Source organism: Passer domesticus, chromosome 7 (genome assembly GCF_036417665.1).
Source record: "Passer domesticus isolate bPasDom1 chromosome 7, bPasDom1.hap1, whole genome shotgun sequence".
Classification (NCBI taxonomy): Eukaryota; Metazoa; Chordata; class Aves; order Passeriformes; family Passeridae; genus Passer; species Passer domesticus.
This window is the reverse complement of record NC_087480.1, coordinates 61,455,365-61,476,308: the sequence shown is the minus strand read 5'-3', so window position 1 is coordinate 61,476,308 and position 20,944 is coordinate 61,455,365. Positions and strand designations below refer to the sequence as shown.

General features: G+C 56.7%; 1 protein-coding gene across 1 annotated transcript; it reads right to left on the bottom strand.

The window, feature by feature from the left end:
* Nucleotides 1-7,774: 7,774 nt before the first annotated feature.
* On the bottom strand, nucleotides 7,775-20,072 carry IL23R (interleukin 23 receptor). The gene is made up of 14 exons (XM_064429283.1): nucleotides 20,069-20,072; nucleotides 19,283-19,570; nucleotides 19,087-19,210; nucleotides 18,042-18,211; nucleotides 17,454-17,599; nucleotides 16,752-16,911; nucleotides 15,625-15,707; nucleotides 15,215-15,428; nucleotides 13,238-13,435; nucleotides 12,078-12,152; nucleotides 10,363-10,482; nucleotides 9,768-9,864; nucleotides 9,241-9,331; nucleotides 7,775-8,347 (listed from the first exon to the last, which is right to left on the bottom strand). The coding sequence occupies exons 1-14, from the start codon at nucleotides 20,070-20,072 to the stop codon at nucleotides 7,775-7,777; spliced, it is 2,343 nt and encodes a 780-aa protein (XP_064285353.1).
* Nucleotides 20,073-20,944: the final 872 nt, after the last annotated feature.

The window sequence follows — 20,944 nt, the reverse complement described above, 5'->3', positions numbered from 1 at the left end:
CTATAATCCAGTTTAAAATCCAGCCTCAAAACCAGACTAAAATCCTGCTTAAAATCCAGCCTCAATATCCAGCCTAAAATCTAGCCTCAAAACCAGTTTAAAATCCAGCCTCAAAACCAATTTAAAACCCAGCCTCAAATCCAACCTCAAAATCCAGCCTCAAAACCATCTTAAAATCCAGCCTAAAATTCAGTTTAAAATCCAGCCTAAAACCCAGTTTAAAATCCAGCCTAAAACCCAGTTTAAAATCCAGCCTAAAACCCAGTTTAAAATCCAGCCTCCAAATCCAGCCTCACTTCGAAGCCTTCGGTCAGAGGACGTGAGCTGTGACGGGAATAAAGGACGAGAAACTGCTGAGGAGCAACGCCAGCTCAGAGCTAAGAAAAAGGGAAATTAATGGGAAATTCGGGGGAATTAATGGGGGGAAATTAATGGGAACCTCCCCCCAGGTGGCAGAGCAGGGAGGGAATCAGCAGTGCTGGTTGGAGGGCACTGGAATACCCCGGGGGCAGGCACTGGAACCCACAGGAGCTGTCTGGGGGCTGTGGGTGCTCCTGCCCCCCAAACCCCACCAGGGCCGCCCTGCTGTGCCTCAGGCGCTCTGTCTGTCCCTGCACTCTGAACGGAGAGCAGCTGTGGAGCCCCAGAGCCCAGAGCTCCTTCCAGCCCCGCTTGTCCCCCCAAAACCTCTCTTGTGCTTTCCAAGAACTGACGGGAGCAGCAGAGGGGCAGCGGAGGAAAGAGGAACGTCTCGGTCATTTCGGGCAGAAAAAACAAAAACATTTTTGTGCCCCGAATCTCACACATCCCCTGTTAGTGACGCTGGCCGGGTTTTTGGGGAAGCTCTGCGGGGACAGGGGCACCCCGGGTCACCCGAACCTCGGGGCTGTCCCACGCCAGGCTGGGGCTGGTCCCAGCCCTGCCGGGAGCGGGGATGGAGTCGGAGCTGGGGGACACCGGGAGGGGACAGCACTGCTCGGGAGGGGCCTGGGGCACTGCTGTCCCTGGGCTGCTCCGTCCCAGCCCGCAGGGACACCCGGGACAGTGAGAATTCCTGGGCAGGAACATCGCCGGGAAACACCCAGCCCGGGGCAGGAACGGCCAGGACGGGAAAATCCCGGAGCAGGAAAATCCCGGGGCAGCAGCATCCCAAAGCAAATCCCAGGTAAGGAACATCCCAGGGCAGAGCAAATCCCAGGTAAGGAACATCCCAGGGCAGAACAAATCCTGGGGCAGGAAAATCCTGGGACAAGAGCATCTCACAGCAGAGAAAATTCCAAGGTAGAAGCATCCCAGGGCAGGAGAATCCCCAGACATTGAACATTCCAGGACAGCAGCATCCCAAAACAATGAAAATCCCGGGGCAGGAGAATCCCAGAGCAAAGAAAACCCTGGGGCAAAGAAAATCCCACTACAGGAACATTCCAGGGCAGGAATATCCCAGGGCAGGAGAATCCCAAATCATTGACCATCCCAGGAGCAGCATCCTAAACCAATGAACATCCCAGAGCAGGAGAATCCCAGGACAATGAAAATCCCAGGGGAAGGAGAATCCCAAAGCATTGAACATCACAGAACAGCAGCATCCCAAAGCAATGAAAATCCCAGAGCAGGAACATCCCGGGGCAGGAATATCCCAGGGCAGGAGAATCCCAAATCTTTGAACATCCCAGACATCCCGGCACCCCCCGGTGCCCGGCCGGGGTTACCGACCCCGGTCCCTCGGCCCGGGGGGAAAGGAAGGGAAAAGAAAACAAAGGGGAAAAGGGAAGGGGAGAGGGAGAGGAGATAAAACGTAGAATTTCTGCTCAGAGCGAGGGGCTCATCCACAGGCACAGCCACTCTGGTTTTAGCTTCTCTGCAAGATGATTTTTGCTTTCTCTCGTTTTTTCAGCACTCCCACAACCCACTGCCACATTTAACAGAGTTTTAAAAGAATTAATATCTTGCTGTTGCTGTTCCTTCTCCTTTCAGGCCATCAGCGACATAAGCTCAGTTTTTCTGCCTGGTTGTGCTCAGCTTTTCTCCCCTCAGTGTGTCAGGGCAGCTCTAGCAATGAGGGGACACAACACGTGCAGCCTCCAGAATCCCGAATTTTCCCTTTGCGCCTCCAGCTGCTTCTCCTCCCCCCAAAAACCAGGAGCAACATTTGGGCTCCTTTCCAGAGCTGCCAACAATGATCATTAATTTGCTGGGGGGGGACCGGGGGAGTTAAACCCCGCAAAACCCCGAATGCCAAAAGCTGCTTTTTACCTCTCGTTTCCCCTCTGTCTCCATGGGTTCCTGCGGCACCTCCCGTGTCCCAGCCCTCCCGGCCGGGCCGGGCTCGGCGGTGCAGCCGCTCCCGGGGCTGCTCGGGCCGCCCTGGGGGAAGGTGCCGGTGGATGGCAGGGGACCGGCTTCGTGTTCTAGCGGCAGCAGGAGGAAATCGCCTCCAGGCCACCGCTTGCTTCCTTTTTGCGTCTATTTTTTTCTTATTTCCTTTTCCTTCTCCTTTGAAAAAAGTTTTTTTTTTTTTTAATTTTCTTTCCTTTCCTTTATATGTTTGTTTTCCGCTTTTCTTTTTTTTCCTTTATCTTATCTTCTTTCGTATTTTTTCTTTGCCTTTGTCTTGTTTTCATTTTTCTTCTTTTTTTTCTATTCCTTTTTCTTTCTTTTTATTTTTCTCCTTTTTCTTTGTCCTTTTTCTTTTCCTTTTTTACTCGTTTTCCTTTTCCCCCTTTTCCTTTTTTCCTTTTTCTCTTTTCCCCTTTTAATATTTTTTATATTTTTAAATATTTTTAATATTTTTTATATTTTTATCCTTTTTATCTTTATCTTTTTCGTCTTTTTAATCCTATCATAATCTTTATCAATTTTTTGTATTTTCCCCTTCTTTTTTATATTTTTTCATATTTTTCCCTTTATTTTTTATATTTTTAAAAATCTTTTTTCCCTTTCTTTTTTTTATCTTTTTTAAATCTTTTCCCCTATCTTTTTCCTCCCCTTTCCTTTCCTGCTTTCCCCTCTAGCACAATTTTAAGCCCGGAACTCTGCTTTTCCCTGCGATTCCCTCTTCACCGACTCCCGCTGGCCGCAGAGCTCGGGAAAACCGGGAGGGGGCCGGTGGCACGGAGGGGCACGGGACAAACCTCGCCCTCCCTCGCTGCGGTGTCCCCGATCTCTCGGCAGGACAGGCAGAGCAGGGGGTGCCGGGGCCGGGGACACGGCCAGGGGCTCCCGGTGTCCCCCCGGGCTCCAGGAGCAGCGAGCACAGCCCGGGATGTGCGGGAGGGAGGGGAGGGACAGAATCCCCAGTTCCGGAATGGTTTGGGGTGGAAAGGACCTCAAATCCCACCCAGTGCCACCCTGCCATGGCAGGGACACCTTCCCCTGTCCCAGGTGCTCCAGCCCCAGTGTCCAGCCTGGCCTTGGGCACTGCCAGGGATCCAGGGGCAGCCACAGCTGCTCTGGCAATTCCAGCCCAGCCCCTGCCAGGAACAATTCCTAATTCCCAATATCCCATCTAAATCTACCAATTTCCAGCTTCCAGCCATTCCCTGTGTGCTGTCCCTCCATCCTTGTCCCCAGTCCCTCTGCAGCTCTCCTGGAGCCCCTCCAGGCCCTGCCAGGGGCTCTGAGCTCTCCCTGGATCCTTCTCCTCTCCAGGGGAGCACCCCCAGCTCTCCCAGCCTGGCTCCAGAGGGGCTCCAGCCCTGCAGCAGCTCCAGGGGCTCCCTAACTTTCTCCTGGTGTCCCTCTCTGCTTCGCTGGAGCCCGGCTGCAGCAGCAGGAGCCATCCCTCCCTGTGGGTGGCTGCTTTGGGGTCCCCTCAGCAGTGGCTCGGTGTTTCCCATCCCTTTGTGACTGTGCCGTCCCCAGCAGGATGGAATGAGTGACTCAGCTGGAAAATCCCATTGCTGTGCTCCCCCAGCTGCCAGCCCAGCCGAGGGAGGGCCCAGGGAGGGTTTGGGTCCTGCAGTGCTGCTCTGGAGACCCAGTGGTGCACAAACCCCACAGCTGTATCCTGCAGAGGCTCAGGATGGGCTTGTCTCTGCTCCTGGGCAAGATTCCCTCCTCTCTGCCGAGGGAAGGCTTGGCTGGGTCGGGGAGCAGCAATCCCAGGGTCTCCCCTGTCCATTCACTCACCTCTGTCACTCACTGGGTGTTCTCTGTGTGCAGCTCTGCTCCTTCACCCCAGCCCTGCTCCCAGGGCTCTCCCGGTGCCATCCTCATGGGATTTGCCCTGGGAAAGTGGCACTGGGGCTGGCGCTGGTGAGACCTGAGCACAGCCTCCCCTCTCACATCCTGTGCTCTGAAACACCAGCCTGCTTTCGGTCTGTGCCACTGAGCTCAGCCCCGGCCAGGACTGCTCACCCTCCTCCCCAACCCCACAGAGGCTCAGGGGTGGGACAGGCTCCCCCACATCCCGTCATTTTCAAGGATTATCCCCAGTTTTATCACGAGACTGCCCCAGCTGCTGCTGGCTTTGCCCTGGCACGTTTTCAGGAGGGTTCTGCTGAGCCAGGCACTTCTCTGCAGCTTTGCACAGCCCTGGTCACAATCTGGGCTTTGATCTCTGCTCTGTGTGCTCAGAAATCCCCCAAGGCCTGGGGTGTTACTGAGCTCTGTGACACCTCCCAGCCTGCAATCCAGTTTTAGCCCCTGCAGTGCCTCTATCTGCCACCCCATCTCTCCACGACAGCCAGACTGGGGCAGGGCTTCCAGCCCGGGGCCGGGGCTGCACCCGGGAGCCAGACCCAGCAGCAGGGGCTTCTCAGGGCAGCTTTCCATCTTCTCCTGGTCCTGCTGCTCTTCCCGAAGGGTTTGAGGGGCTTTGGTCCTGAGGCTTTGCCAGCTGCACCAACCCAGGCTCTGTAGGTGAAGGTCACGCCACAGCTGGTGACTAAGCTGAGCCTAACCCCAGCTCTGTGTGCAAACCTCAAACAGAATGAATTCCACGCCCTCCTGCATGGCAGTGGCACCAAGGGGTTAAAACTGCAGCTCAGATGCACGTTTAATACACCATTCATTGTGTGTTGAATTTATTTATTGTTTCTTCGGTCTCGTTTCAGGTTGAATCATTTCTGAGCTGGCTTTTCGAAGAGATGAACAAGTCCCACGGGGAGTCTGGCTGATCTCTGGGGTGGAGGGATCTCCTTGCACCTCGGGCTCCCCCCTGCTCTGCAGGGCTGGAGTCAGCAGGAGTGGGTGGCTCTCTCTGTTCTCCCACCCCCTGAACTGCCTGCCCCCCTTCCTTGTTTCTTTTCACTTGTTCCCTCCTTCCCTTTATATAAAAAGACCTTTTTTTTGTTATAGCTTTGGTGGTGATGGGACAGCACCGTAGTGCATCTCTGTGGGTCCTGCAAATCGTGGAATTCATCCCTGAGCTGATAAACAAGTGGGAATCTCTGCCACTGCATCCGACTGCCAACGGTAAAACCGGGCTTAAAACAGGGGATAGAAAATCCTGATACCAAAAATGAGGGGGTTTGTAATATTTGGGGGAAGGAGGGAGCCCTGAGAAGTTAAAACAAATCAGCTGGGAGTGACTCTGTGATGGGATTCATGGGATGCCCCTTTCCTGGGGGTGCTCCAGGCCAGGTTGGATGGGGTTTGGAGCAGCCTGGGATGGTGTTTGGGACCACAGAATCCCAGAATGGTTTGGCTTTGACCTTAAATCCCACCCAGTGCCACCCCTGCCATGGCAGGGACACCTCCCACTGTCCCAGCTCCAGTGTCCAGCCTGGTCTGGGGCACTGCCAGGGATCCAGGGGCAGCCACGGCTGCTCTGGGCACCTGTGAAATATTCCCTTTAGCAGAAATATTCCCTTTATTAGCAGAAACACTTCCTGCATCTCCCAGGGATCAGTGGGAGGGTGGCACTGGTGGCTCTCTGGTGTCCATCCACGGTGGGAGCTGGGAATTCTCCGTCCCTGCCCTGCTGCTGGGAGAGCAGGAGCTGTGCTCCTCTGCCCACGGGGATTGCAGGATTGCTGGGGCTGGAAATCCACCCACAGCTCCTCAAGTGCAGGACCAGCCCCGTTTGCTGGCAGGAGGAGCATTCCCCCCGAGCTTTGGCAGCTCAGGTGAAAGAGCAGCACAAGTCTCAGGATGTGGAGAGTGAAACAAACCCAAACCTTCCGCACCTCCTCACGTTTGGGCTGCTCAGAGTCGTGTGGTGTTCTCGTACAACTTCCTTCCTGCTCGGGCAGCACTCTCTAATTTAGTTTTAGGCTCCCTGCCACGCCACACTCCCTTTTCTGTGTTGGTTTGCTGCCCCCGAGGGAGAATCCTCCTCCCTGGCAGGGCACTGCCCCTCTGGAAGCAGGGACAGATTCCTGGGGCAGGGGGAACGGGCACGGCACACACGAGGGGGTTTGGGAGGGCTGAGGACAAACAACAAAATTAATCCATTTGTGCAACAGCTGATGAAGGAATGCTCACAGTCCCCAGGAACAATTGGGAAAAAAAATATTTGGGAATGTTTTGTAAGTCCCAGAACACCTGGAAATGGTTTCAGGGCTGCTGAAGGAAGGAGGATGCTGTGTTTCACCTCCTGGGTGCCCAAGGATCCAAATCCACGCTCATGTGCCAGATAAATCCCATTTTCCTGTGCCACGCTGCCCTTCCCAGCCAGGCTGAGGGGTGGCAAGGTGCTGTGAGTGATAAATTCCTCACCCAAAGGAAGGGTTTGGCCAGTGACCAATTTTTTGTCACTGGTTTTAGATCAGCCTGGCAGCAGGTGGAGGTTTGTTCTCACCTGAGTGGGATTTTATTGGGAACAGGAGGAAAATGAAATACAGAAAATATTCCATGTTCTTGGTGCCAGTGTGACATAAATCCTCCTTGGTGCGGTGTCTGTTCACCAGGAGCAATCCCAAAATATTTTCCACATCTCTGCCAGGATGGCTGAGGGATTTTTTTATCCGTTTTAACTGCAATTATCTCCAGGAATGAAGTGCTCCAAGCATTTGGGAATGAAGTGCTCCAAACTCTTGGGAATGAAATGCTCCAAACTTTTGGGAATGAAGTGCTCCAAACTTTTGGGAATGAAGTGCTCCAAACATTTGGGAATTAAGTGCTCCAAACATTTGGGAATGAAGTGCTCCAAGCATTTGGGAATGAAGTGCTCCAAGCATTTGGGAATGAAATGCTCCAAACATTTGGGAATTAAGTGCTCCAAACATTTGGGAATGAAGTGCTCCAAGCATTTGGGAATGAAGTGCTTCAAACTCTGGGGAATGAAATGCTCCAAACTCTTGGAAATTAAATGTTCCAAACTCTTGGGAATGAAATGCTCCAAGCATTTGGGAATGAAGTGCTCCAAGCATTTGGGAATGAAGTGCTCCAAACTTTTGGGAATGAAATGCTCCAAACTTTTGGGAATGAAGTGCTCCAAACTTTTGGGAATGAAGTGCTCCAAACTTTTGGGAATGAAATGCTCCAAACTTTTGGGAATGAAGTGCTCCAAGCATTTGGAAATGAAATGCTCCAAACATTTGGGAATGAAATGCTCCAAACCCTTAAGGAGAGGACGATGCTGAGCAGTGATTGATGATATTGCATCCTGCAGGAATCTCCTGCTTGGCATCCCAGGAATCCAAGCTTTATGGGTTTTTTGCTCCTGCCAGTGTGAGGTAAGGTTAAAACTGGGATTTGCTGGCCCAAGGCTCCCAGGCAGCCCCAAGACCCTGCAGTGGAGTAAGAAGCAATATTCCCGTCGGGAGTTTTGCTCTGGCTCTCCCATCGGCAGTCCCGGCGCTGACACCGCCTTGGTCGCTGCTCCAGGGCTTTATCCCCAGTCCCAGCTGCTCCCAGAGCAGCCCTGCCACGCTCTGTGGGCGGCAGGGTCCCCGTTGGTGGCTCTCAGGCAGGACAGCAGCTCCTCGGGGACCAGCATCTGCTCGGGGCCGTCCCCGGGCGGCTCCCAGCGCTGCTCCGGGCCGGGTCCGGGTCCCGCCCGCCCCGGGAATTCCAGGCTGCTGTTGAGCACCAGGTTGATCTTGTCCAGCAGGCACAGCTGGGGTGTCCCTCCCTGCTGCTCCCACAGCGGGGGGACGGGGCTGCTGTAGTCCAGGCAGGACATCCCCGCCTCTGCCGCGGGTGGCTGCGCCTGGGGGATCCCAGCAGCCACGTACCCCAAAGCGTTCCCGACGGAGAGCTGCGGCTTGTAGGCACCCAGCTGCCCTGGGGACACGCTGCTGGGGGCCACCACGGCCCCTGGGACCCCCCTGGGCTCGGGCACCTCCGTGTCCAGGCTCTGGGGCCGCTCCTGCGCCGGCACCTCCTGGACATCCGTGACCGCGGGGTCAGCGGGGGCCAGGAAGGGCTCCTGGAGGCTGGAGCTGGGGAAATCCGCCTTGTCCTGGGGAGGAAAGGGGGCTCAGGCAGCAGGGGTTGGTAACAGCACAGCTCTCGTTAGGGCTGGGGCAGCCTGGGCCCAGGCAGGGAATGGGATGAGCTGTGAGGTCCCTCCCGGCCCCAGGCAGCTGTGGCCATGGAATACAGAAAATGGGGAATTCAGGTTAAATGGAATACAGAAAATGGGAAATTCAGGTTAAATGGAATACAGAAAATGTGGAAGTCAGGTTGAACGGAATACAGAAGATGTGGAATTCAGGTTTAGCAGAATACAGAAAATGTGGAATTCAGTTTTAACAGAGTACAGAAAATGTGGAATTCAGGTTAAATGGAATACAGAAAATGTGGAATTCGGGTATAATGGAGTATAGAAAATGTGGAATTCGGGTTGAACGGAATACAGAAAATGTGGAATTCAGGTTAAATAGAATACAGAAAATGTGGGATTCAGGTTTAGCGGAATACAGAAAATGGGGAATTCAGGTTTAAAGGCCCCAGTGAATCCAGGCTCCCACACCCCTGGGAAATGCTTCCTGAGCAGTCCCAGTACCTCAGAACTGGAACTCTCCCCATCCCTGTTCCTCACAGCACTGCCCTCTCCCAGCTAACAGGGAATGTTACCAGAGGAGGTGGCCTCAAGTCGTGCCAGGGGAGCTTCAGGTTGGATTTTTAGGGAAAACTTCTCTGTGGAAAGGGCTGTCCAGCCCTGGCACAGGGTGGAGTCCCCATCCCTGCAGGGATTTAAAATCCCTGTGGATGTGGCACCTGGGGACACGGGGCAGTGCTGGGGGATGGTTGGACTGGATGTTCCCAGAGGGATTTCCCAGCCTGGATCATTCTGCAAAGCCAAGCTTTAATCTGAGGGGAAGCAAAGCCAGGAGATAGCTCTGCCCTCACCTGGAGTGACTTCACCACGCTGCTGTTCTCCATGCGGGGAAAGTCCTCAAAGAGCCACTTGGGCAGCAGGGACACAAGGGTGGCCTTTACCCTTCAAAAGGCAAAAACAAACCCCAAACGTTACTCCAGGGGGTTACTCAGATATTCCTCATGCAGGATGAAACTGCCTGGGTGGGCAGGACGCATGAAGAACACCCAGCCTTGGAGAGGGGCTTGGAAACTCTGGGTTCCCCATTCTTTAATTTCACCAGTTTCATGTTTATTTGACTTTTTCTGTTGGTCTCTGCCTTACTGTAGAGCACCAAAATGTCCTTTCATACAACAGCCCGATAAACGTGTGGCATTGCCCTCGGGCTGAGGTGAAAAGGACTCTGTCGTTGATTTTAAAACGTCCCAGAAGAAATTTTATATTTCTTCTATATAAACACACACCAAAAAAAAAAAAAAAAAAAAAAAAAAAAAAAAAAAAAGAGTTAAAACTTATGAATTGGAAATAAGGAAAGAAGACATGGAGGAGAAAGGAATACCTTTTCCTGACTGATTTCTTAAACATCACAATTGCAAAGAGAACGGATGATCCCAGCACGCTGAGGCTCAGTCCCAGGAGAACTCGGATGTCATCATCTGCAGGAGGATGGAGAGGGAGGAGGTCACGGCCCCGGCGCTGCAGGCACTCACCATTTCCTGCCCCAGCTCAGAAATGCTGATGTGAGTTCCTCAGCCCGGGCTGGTTTTGCTTTTGGTTTAAGAGCTGCACGGATGGTGACCTTTAGCAGAGGATGTGCACGCAGAGCACCCCCGAGTGCTGGAAGTGCTGAAACATCCCTGGTTCCGGCTGCAGGGTGGGATCAGCCCCTTGCATAGGTTAATTTGATATTTCCCCGGTTTTGGCCCTCCCCCTTGGGCTGGGCATTGTATTTTAACCTCGTTAGGAAGCAGAACTCAAACCCACCCTGCATTCTGGGGGTGCTGCTCACCCCTGAGAGCACACAGCCTTCCCTGCAGGTTCAGAAAACCTCCTTTAGCAGCTCTGACCTGCCCAAAGCACCTGGGAGCTCCCAATTCCCGCTGGGTTAAAGCTGGAGAAAGCCTGGCTTAGCAAGGCAGAGCTGCCCTCCTTACCCAGGGACGTCGGGCTGTGGGCGCTGCTCAGGAGCGGCTCCTCTGCAGGGGCTGCAACAGAGAGGGGGGAATGTCTGTGCTGCTTTACAGGGCTCTGGGCACACAAAACCCGCCTTGGTTCTGTCTTTTCAGGAAAATCAGCAATGGTTTCACGAGAACAATTAAGGTCCCTGAAGTAATGAGTAACTGCAGCTCTGTGGGGTCACACAGTGACCCCACAATTAAATGAGGTGGTCATCAGCTCCTGTCCCCACCCACAGAACCGCTTCCCTGCACATCCCTCCCGCTCCTCAGCACCCAAAACAAGGCTTTAGTCCCCCTGGGGGGATCCATCAGTTTTCACAAGCATTCCCAGGCTGTTTAACAGCTTTTCCGGAGAAGTTGTGGGTCCCTGGCAGTGCCAGGCTGGACACTGGGATGATGGGAGGTGTCCCTGCCAGGGCAGGGCTGGCACTGGGTGGGCGCTGAGGTCCTTCCAACCCAAACCACTCTGGGATTCCGTGATTCCCAAAGTGCCTGCACCCCTTGGCAATGAATTTCCTGATTATTTCCATGCAGAGAGGGGAGCTCTGCAGCTGAGGGCCCTGCCAGCTGCAGGTGTCCCTTCCAAGGCGCTCCGTGGTTCCCACCCAAGGTAGGAAGGGCAGGCTGCCTCTGCTCTCTGCAAAAGCTGTGTTTGCTTTTATATTTTCCCTTTTTTTTTTTTTTTTTTTTTTTTTTTTTTTTTTTTTTTTTTAATATCTGCTGTATTTTGGCTTATCTGTAATGTCTTATTGTGAGTTCTGCATGTGCAACCTCACTTTTCTGCCATGGAAAGGGACAATGACTCCATTGAAGGGAAATGAGGTTCTTGGGTGTTCTGGGTGTGTGCAGGGAGCAAAGACCAGCTAGAGATGGGTTTTACACAAATACATTGATTAAATGTATTAAAATTGGGGTTTACACAAATGCATTGATTAAATGTATTAAATACATTGATTAAATGTATTAAATTAGGGTTTTACACAAATACATTGATTAAATGTATTAAATACATTGATTAAATGTATTAATACATTGATTAAATGCATTAAATTTGGGTTTTACACAAATACATTGATTAAATGTATTAAATACATTGATTAAATATATTAAATTTGGGGTTTACACAAATATATTGATTAAATGTATTAAATTTGGGGTTTACACAAATACATTGATTAAATGTATTAAATACATTGATTAAATGTATTAAATACATTGATTAAATGTATTAATACATTGATTAAGTGTATTAAATTAGGGTTTTACACAAATACATTGATTTAATGTATTAAATGTATTAACACATTGACCAAGTGTATTAAATTAGGGTTTTACACAAATACATTGATTAAATGTATTAACACATTGACCAAGTGTATTAAATTAGGGTTTTACACAAATGCATTGATTAATGTATTAAATTAGGGTTTTACACAAATACATTGATTTAATGTATTAAATACATTGATTAAATGTATTGACACATTGACTAAGTGTATTAAATTAGGGTTTGACACAAATGCATTGATTAAATGTATTAAGACATTGACCAAGTGTATTAAATTAGGGTTTGACACAAATGCATTGATTAATGTATTAAATTAGGGTTTGACACAAATGCATTGATTAATGTATTAAATTAGGGTTTGACACAAACGCATTGAGGCGCGCAGCGTTTCCCGCGGGCTCACCTGTGCCGGGCCGGGGCGCGCTGCTCCCGCCGGGGTACACCGCGAACAGCCGCACGCTCGGGAGCGCCGCTGGCCCTGCGGGACAGGACGGCTCAGCTCCGGGTGCCACTGTGCCCGGCCCTGGGCTGCCGCTGACAGCAGCCCCTGGGCCTCTGGGCTCGTTCCCGGCCCGCCAGCTCATTTCAAATCCATTTTCTTTCCCTCCCCATCCCCTCCCTCCCCTGTGATCTTCACCCAGAGATCCCAATCCCACTGTCTGCCCTCAAATCTCCAACTGCTGCCCTCCTCCTCCTCCTTCCCCAAGGGCTCTTCATGGCCCCAGTCCCCAAAAACAGGTGGGCAGGGGCTCACACTCAAATGAAGGTGTTTTATAGTCTGATTTGGATTGATAGTCTGATTTCAATTGATAGTCTGATTTGGATTTATAATCTAGTTGGGATTGATAGTCTGATTTGGATTGATAGCCTGATTTGGATTTATAATCTAGTTGGGATTGATAGTCTGATTTGGATTTATAATCTAGTTGGGATTGATAGTCTGATTTGGATTTATAATCTAATTGGGATTGATAGTCTGATTTGGATTGATAGCCTGACTTGGATTTATAATCTAGTTGGGATTGATAGTCTGATTTGGATTTATAATCTAATTCTGATTGATAGTCTGATTTGGATTTATAATCTAATTGGGATTGATAGCTTGATTTGGATTTATAATCTAATTCTGATTAATAACCTGATTTGGATTTATAATCTAATTTGGATTAATAATCTGGTTTGGATTTATAATCTAGTTGGGATTGATAGTCTGATTTGGATTTATAATCTAATTCTGATTGATAGTCTGGTTTGGATTTATAATCTAGTTGGGATTGATAGTCTGATTTGGATTTATAATCTAATTCTGATTGATATCTTGATTTGGATTTATAGTCTAATTCTGATTGATAGTCTGATTTGGATTTCTAATCTAGTTCTGGTTTATAGTCTGGTTTGGATTTATACTCTAATTGGGACTGATAGTCTGGTTTGGATTTATAATCCAATAGGGATTCATATTCTGCTTTGGATTTAAAATGCAGTTGGGATTGATGTTGTGATTAGGGTTGGTGAGGTGCAGAGGAGCTGTGGCAGGCACAAAAGGGGATCCTGGTGCCCTACCTTGGATGTAGGCGTGCGTTTCGCCGTGCGGGATTCTCTCCCAGCAGAACTGCTCCTGCTGGCCGTGCTGGGGGCTGGACACCCACTCCAGGATGAACCAGAGCAGGGGGCTCGGGCTGGCCGCGGGGGGCTGCCACTGGACCAGCAGCCTGCTCTGCTGCTCCGGCTTCACCTCCACGGCCTCTGGGGCTGGGAATGCTGGGGAGAGAGAGGCCAAGGGCTGTCAGCCCAAACTCAGCCGTGGGGACTGGGAAGGGTCAGCCCAGGACAAGTGTGGCTTTCCTGGAAGGCTTTGGAAACTGAAAGGTGAACAGGGAATTATAGAATATGGTGGGTTTATATCTAAGCATACAGAATATGTGTATAAATCTATCTTTAGGTATTGATCTGTATTTCATAGAATTATTCAGGTTGAAAAGGCCTTAAAGATCAAGGCCACCACTGCCCTGTGTCCCCAAGTGCCACATCCATGTGGCTTTTGAATCCCTCCAGGCATGGGGACTTCATCCCTGCCCTGGGCAGCTGTGCCAGGGCTGGAGAACCTTTCCAGGAAGGAGTACTCCCAAAATCCACCCTGAGCTGCCCTGGCCCAGCCTGGGGCCGTTCCCTCTGCTCCTGTCCCTGTTCCCTGTCCCAAATCCCTCCTGGCAGGAGCTGTGCAGAGCCACAAGGGCCCCTGAGCCTCCTTTGCTCCAGGCTCAGCCCCTTCCCAGCTCCTCAGGGATTCTCCAGCCCCTTCCCAGCTCCTCAGGGATTCTCCAGCCCCTTCCCAGCTCCTCAGGGATTCTCCAGCCCCTTCCCAGCTCCCCCAGGGATTCTCCAGCCCCTTCCCAGCTCCTCAGGGATTCTCCAGCCCCTTCCCAGCTCCCTCAGGGATTCTCCAGCCCCTTCCCAGCTCATTCCCTGCCCTGGACACGCTCCAGCCCCTCACTGTCCTTCGTGGGGGACATTCCCTGCCCTGGGGCTGTGCCCTCGCTGTGGCTGGCACAGCCCCAGTGCCCCTGGCCAGCTGTGCTGATCCCCAGCCAGATGTGGAGCTCTGTGCCTGCAAATCCCAAGCCCTCCCCGTTGGCTCTGTCACGTCCCTGAAGTGCTTCAGCTGTCCCTGCTTACCAGAAACCTGCACGGTTCTGATAAACGTCACAGCTTAGAGAGGTTTTTCCACCTTGTTTCTCTTCAGTTTCTTTTTAGTCATGTGTTTGTCCTCAGCTTGAATGGGACTTTCCCCTCCCATTGCTCATTCAGAGGCGTTTTTCAGAACTAGCAAAGTGTGGTTGTGGGGAAAACCACAGCCCAGGGCGCAGGGACATAAGGTGGTCCTAAAAGGATTTTAAAGGGTTTTTTTTTTCCCCCCCTTCTTTTTCAGTTTGCAGGGACCCAGCTGGCAGTGAGGGCTGGCAGAGGCTGCAGGAGCTGCTCTGGAGCAGAGGAGCAGCCTGGCACCCTTTGCTTTGCCAGACAACACGGGCAGGGCAAATTTAAAAATCAGTTTGTTGCTGCAGCTTTAGGAGGTGAAGGGCTGAGATTCCAGAGCCTGGAGGGGCTCCAGGAGAGCTGCAGAGGGACTGGGGACAAGGATGGAGGGACAGCACACAGGGAATGGCTCCCACTGCCAGAGGGCAGCCATGGATGGGAGATTGGGAATTAGGAATTCTTCCCTGGGAGGGTGGGCAGGGGCTGGGCTGGAATTGCCAGAGCAGCTGTGGCTGCCCCTGGATCCCTGGCAGTGCCCAAGGCCAGGCTGGATGGGTTTGGGGCAGCCTGGGACAGCTGTCCCTGCCATGGGACAGTGAAACGAGCTGGGCTTTGAGGTCTCTCCCAACCCAAACCACTCCAGAATCCCATGATTCCACATCCAGCTGGGGATATCTCCAGGGGCCTTGTTTGGGGGGCTCCGTGCCCCCGGTGGCGCGGGCAGAGCAGTGCCAGGGCCGTCCCCCCGCACAGCCCAGCGCTTTCTCTGCGCTTCCCCCGTACCTTCCTGCTCCGCAGCGGCGTTCAGGGGGATGCTGGCGGGGCTGGAGGTCCCTTTGGCGTTGCGGGCGGTGACGAGGAGGCTGCGGGCTCCGGGCGGCACCAGCACGGCGCACTCGGTGCCGGCGGTGCGGCACAGCGGCCGCGCTCCCGCCGCGCTCCCGGCGCTCACGGCGTAGCCCAGGATCCGCCCGCGGGCATCCCGCGGGGCCAGCGGCTGCGGGGCACGGCGACAGGGCTCGGGGGTCTCCCCGGGACCCCGGCTGTGCCCGCCTGCTGGCAGGTTTGACAGGGGTGGGGGGTTCTCCTGCCGTGCCCGCGGCCGGAGGGCTCCTCGGGGAGGGCGGCACGGCGGCGGCTCGGGGGGGAGCGGCGGAGCCGAGCCCCGCGGGGGCTGCCCCGGCCCGCCTTACCTTGATCAGGACCGTCACCTCGCGGCTGCCGTCGGGCAGCGCCCGGCCCAGGCGCCGCCACACGGCGGGAGCGGCAGCGGGGGCTGCGGAGAGCGGGGACACCGTGAGTGACACCGCGACACACCGGGGGTGACACACCGGAGGGACACCGGGAGAGACACCGGAGGGACACCGTGAGTGACACCGCGACACACCGGGGGTGACACACCGGAGAGACACCGGGAGAGACACCGTGACACACCGGGGGTGACACACCGGAGAGACACCGGGAGACACACCGTGACAGCCCGGGAGGGACAGCGTGACACACCTGGGGTGACAGACTGGAGAGACACCAGAGTGACACAGCAGAGGGCACTTCGAGGGGACACCGGGAGTGACACCGTGACACAGCGGAGGGACACCGTGACACACCGGGGGGACACCGGGAGGGACACGGTGACACAGCGGAGACACACCGGAGGGACACCGGGAGAGACCGTGACACACCGGCAGTGACACCGGGGCACACCGGAGGGCACACCGGGAATGACACCGTGACACAGCGGAGAGACACCGGGAGGGGCACCCTGACACACGGGAGGGCACCTCGAGGGACACACCGGAGGGACACCGTCACACACCGGGGGTGACACACCGGGAGGACACCGTAACACACCGGGGGTGACACCATGGCACACCGGAGGGCCCCGGGGCTCCCGCACACCCGCAGCCCCCCCCGCCCGGGCTGCCAGGGGAGAGGGCGCGGCAGGAGAGCAGCGCGGGCGCTGCTGCTGGGTGACAGCACCGCCGTGCCCCGCTGGGCTCCCCGTGCCCGGCTCGTGCCCGGCTCGTGCCGAGGCCAGCAGCTGGCACGGGTGCGCGGAGCTGCCTCGGGGTGACCGCGATTTGTCGCCACACCGCGGCCGATGGGATTTTTCCACCCAGGGCAGCAAGCAAGGCGCTGGGGATGCTGGAATCTGCTCGGCCGGAAAAGCTGAGAACACCCAGCCCACCCACCCCCAGCGCTGCGAGGCCACCACTGCCCCGCGTCCCCAGGTGCCACATCCGCAGGCACTTTGAACCCCCTCCAGCGTGGGGACAGGGCTGGCAAACGCCACTCGCGGGTGTCGCCGGCGCTGACCCACCTGCCTCGGGGGTGCGGTACAGGAGCGGGGGGCTCCAGGCGCTCCAGGGGCTGCGGGCGGTGCCGAGCCGGCACCTGGCCTGGAACACGAACTCGGTGTCGCTCTGCAGCTCGTGCTGCCAGCGGGGACCCTCCCGTGGCACCTTGTCGCACAGCTCCACCTGCGCGGCAAGCAGGGCGCTGCGGGAGCGGGATCCAGCGGGTCCCCGCTGCCGCCGCCACCCCCGGGCGCGGGCACGGGCAGGACCCGCCCTGTCCCCTCCGGTGCCACCCTGCGGGGCACGGCCAGAGCCGTGTGCCACCGCGGAGCTTTTGGGGCCCCTGTGGCAGCTGGGGCCAGGCTCAGCCCTGGCAGTGCCCGGGGGTGTTCCCATCCCTGCCCCAGTGTGGTTTTGTCTGGGGTGGGCACTGAGCATCCCCCAGGATTTTGTGCCTTGTCCTCGCAGAGCGGAACGCTTGGAAACATTTGGATTTCCGTCCTTTTGCTGAAAAAGCTGAGCTAACCCTGCCCACGAGGCCCTCTGCTGTCCCAGATGTCAGCCCTGCTGCCCCCCGAGTGCGGGTGCCCATTTGACCAGTGCAGAGCAAGGGGGTGAGTTTGGGGTGACCCCAAATGTTCCCCTTGCCCGCGGGGTCTCCAGCAGGAGCGGGACTGGCACCTCCTCAGGGGGCAGCTGGGGGGTTTGGGGGTCTGGGGGCTCACGTGCCAGGCGGGGGTGCCCGTGGGCCTGTGCCTCTCCTCGCAGTGCACGCTCCTCAGCCGGGTCTGGCTGCTCCAGCGGGTGGTGGTGATGGCTGGGGACGCGTCCGTGGTCTCAGCCCTGACGGGCACGGGCAGAGCGGGCACCACTGTGGGGATAGGAGGGAGGGCAGGGCACGGCGCTGTCCTTGGGCTCGGGGTGTCCCCAGAGGGACACTGCAGGGCAGGGTGGCCACGCACAGCCCCGGCACGCCGTGCTGCTCACGGGGGATGGAGGGAGGGATGGGTGTGGAGGGATGGATGATGGATGGATGGACGGACGGATGAGGGAAAGGATCAAGGGATGGATGAGGGATGGACAGATGGATGGATGGATGGATGGATGGATGGATGGATGGATGGATGGATGGATGGATGGACGGACAGATGGAGGAAAGGATGGATGGAGGGATGGATGGATGGGGGAAAGGATCAAGAGACGGATGGAGGAAAGGATGGATGGATGGATGGATGGATGGATGGATGGATGGATGGATGGATGGATGGATGGATGGATGGATGGAGGGATGGACAGTGGACAGACGGCCATACCCAGCTCCTGCAGGCTGAGGTGCAGCGGGGCCGAGCGGGCAGTGCCCAGCGCGTTGCTGGCCTGCACCCACACCGAGTAGTGGCTGTCGTTGTGCAGCTCCCTCAGCAGCACAGGTGAGTCTGCAGGGAAGGTCTTCTCTTCCTCATCCTCCTCATCCCGTGCCACCACCCTGGAAGCAGAAATGCCCGTCCCAGCACCTGTCAGTGCCCGTCCCAGCACCACCCCCACTGGCACGGCCACCCTGGCTCCTGAGGTGTCACAGCTCGTGACCAGGGCATGGCCATCCCAACCCCAGACTCTGTCACCCCAAAGCGAGCTGGAGAGTCACTCCCTTCCCTGGCACTGCTGCTGGGGATTTGTATTTTCACACTGGGAAGGGAACTCCTTCCTTCATTTCTGGCTGCACGCTTTGGTTTGATCCCAGATTTAGGCAGGAGCTTTGTCCCTTCTCCTCACAAAGCTTCCATCTGACGGGATTTAATATCCTTAAAACTGAGTCAGGAGAACTGGGAGCCTGCCAGGCCGGGGCCGTGGGGACCAGCCACGGCGTCCTGGGATGGCTGTGCATGCCAGGTGGCGCTGCGGGGACTTTGGTGGCAGGGAGCACCCCCGGGTGGGCTGTGGCACACCGTGCAGCGGGCAGCGCCTCTGCCCCAGCTTCAGGCTGGGCTCTGGGCTTTGGGCAGCGCTGGGCTCGGCCCCTGCGTCTCGGAGGGAGCCGCTCCGCTGGAAGCTGTGGCTGCAGGGTGGGACTGAGCCGGGCACTGCCCGTCCTGCGGGGCACAGCCCGCGGCTCTCGGCCGGGAGGTGACAGAGCGGGAGCTGCAGGAAGCGGAACTGGGGCACGGCAGTCCCCCTGTCACCGGGCTGCCACCGGGGTGCCACTGGGACTATTAGCAGGGCTGCCACCAGCGCTGCCACCGGGACTGCCACCGGGGTGTCACTGGGCTGTCACTTATCTGCCACCGGGGTGCCACCGGGGCTGTCACTGGGGTGCCACCGGGACTGTCACCGGGCTGTCACCGGGTGCCACCCGGGGCTCACCTGCGCAGGTGGAGGCTGTGCCGGGTGGGCAGGTGCGTGACCCGTCCCGGCTGCCAGGCGCACTGCAGGCGCTCCGAGCCCTCGGCGATGGCGCAGCTCAGGTTGCCGGGGGGGTCCGGGGGGTCTGCGGGGGCGAGGCCGGGTGAGGGCACGGCCACCCGGGGGCAGCCAGGCTGGCAGGGGCCGGGGCACTCACAGCCCGCCCGCAGCTCCGTGCCGCACACCAGGCTGTCGCTGTGGGGGCAGCGGGAGAAGCAGGTGACGGTGGCCAGGGGCGTCTGGAAGCGGCGCAGCCGGAGCCGCACGGCGCCGCCGGGCAGGGCCAGCGGGGTCCCCGGGGCGCGGCTGTAGTTGAGGAGGATGAGGAGCTGCGGCGAGGGGCAGCGCAGCGGGGAGCGGCAGCCGATGGCGATGTCCGAGCCCAGCCGCACCACGGGCGCGGGCTCCACCCACACGCGGCCCTTGCACTTGAGGCTCGCAGCACCTGCGCCAAAGAGGGTGGGCTCGGGGCTGGCCCGGGCCAGCGGAGGGTGGGCTCGGGGCTGACCCGGGACAGCGGAGGGTGGGCTCGGGGCCGGCCCGGGACAGCGGAGGGTGGGCTCGGGGCTGGCCCGGGACAGCGGAGGGTGGGCTCGGGGCTGACCCGGGACAGCGGAGGGTGGGCTCGGGGCTGACCCGGGACAGCAGGGCTCGGCAGGGAGCGGCTCTGCTCCCTGGCATGCAGCAGCAGCCCGGCTGCAGGCTGCGGCCGGGGGGTTACAGCCCGCCCTGCTCACCTTCAGCCCCATGGGATGCTGGTGAAAGCGGGGCACGAGTGGTGCCAGGGAGGAATTGCTGCTGGCACGGCGGGCAGGCGCTGGCACGCGGCGTCCAGAGGAGCTGTGGCTGCTCCTGGGTCCCTGGCAGTGCCCGGAGCCAGGCTGGGTGGGATCGGCACGCTCTGTCCCTGCTGGGATGAACCCCCACCCCTTCCCCCGCTGACTCATCCCGGCAGTCAGAAACGGTCCGTTTCGCCGGTTTCACCGATTTCAGGCTTCGCTCTACTGTTTAAATGACTGCAGGGAAATAACCTGCGCTCTGAGAGCTCTGATCCCCAAGATTAGGGCGGCGGGGGCGCTGCCCTTCCCTATCAGATGAAGCTCGGCAGCAGCCCCGCTCGCAGGCGCTATCGGCTCCATCTGCCCTTCCTGGAAAGGGCAGGGCTGTGCTCGGGGCTGTGGGGGCACAGGGGCTGCGGGGGGCTGGGGATGGCCCCGGGAGCCTGGGAATGGCCCTGGGAATGGCCCCAGGAGCCTGGGATTGTCCCCGTTCCGAAGAGGGGAGAGGGAAGGAGAAGCAGCTGCAGGGCACGGGACCCCCCCTGCAATGCTCCCCTCAACCCCACAGCTCTGTAATTGTCCCGTTCCCACCCCAAACCCCCCGCGGGATGGTTCGGGTGCCATCCTGGTGGCCCTGTGGCCGTCACTCACCTGGGCACAGGCAGCAGAGCAGCACGGGCAGCACCCAAGCCTGGCCGGCCCCCGCCATGGCCGGGCTGCGGCATAGTCTGGGGGTAAAACACCGTGGAGCAAACCCTGCTGGGGCAGCGGGAGCGGGGCTTGGCAGGGACATCTGAGCAGCCCTGCCTCGGGGAGGGGGGCCTGGGGGGCTGGGGGTGCTGCCCCTCTGCCCAGAGCCCCCCCAGTGCTGCCGGCAGGGCTGGGCTCCCACGGGGACAGGAGGGATGAGGATGCTCTGGAATGAGCCCCCCGAGGGTCAGGAGCACCGGGAAGTGTGGAAAGGCTCGGGGAGCTGCTCAGCCTGGAGAGGAGGGGGCTCAAGGGGGATCCTTGGGGGTGGATGTCTGGTGGGGGAGTAA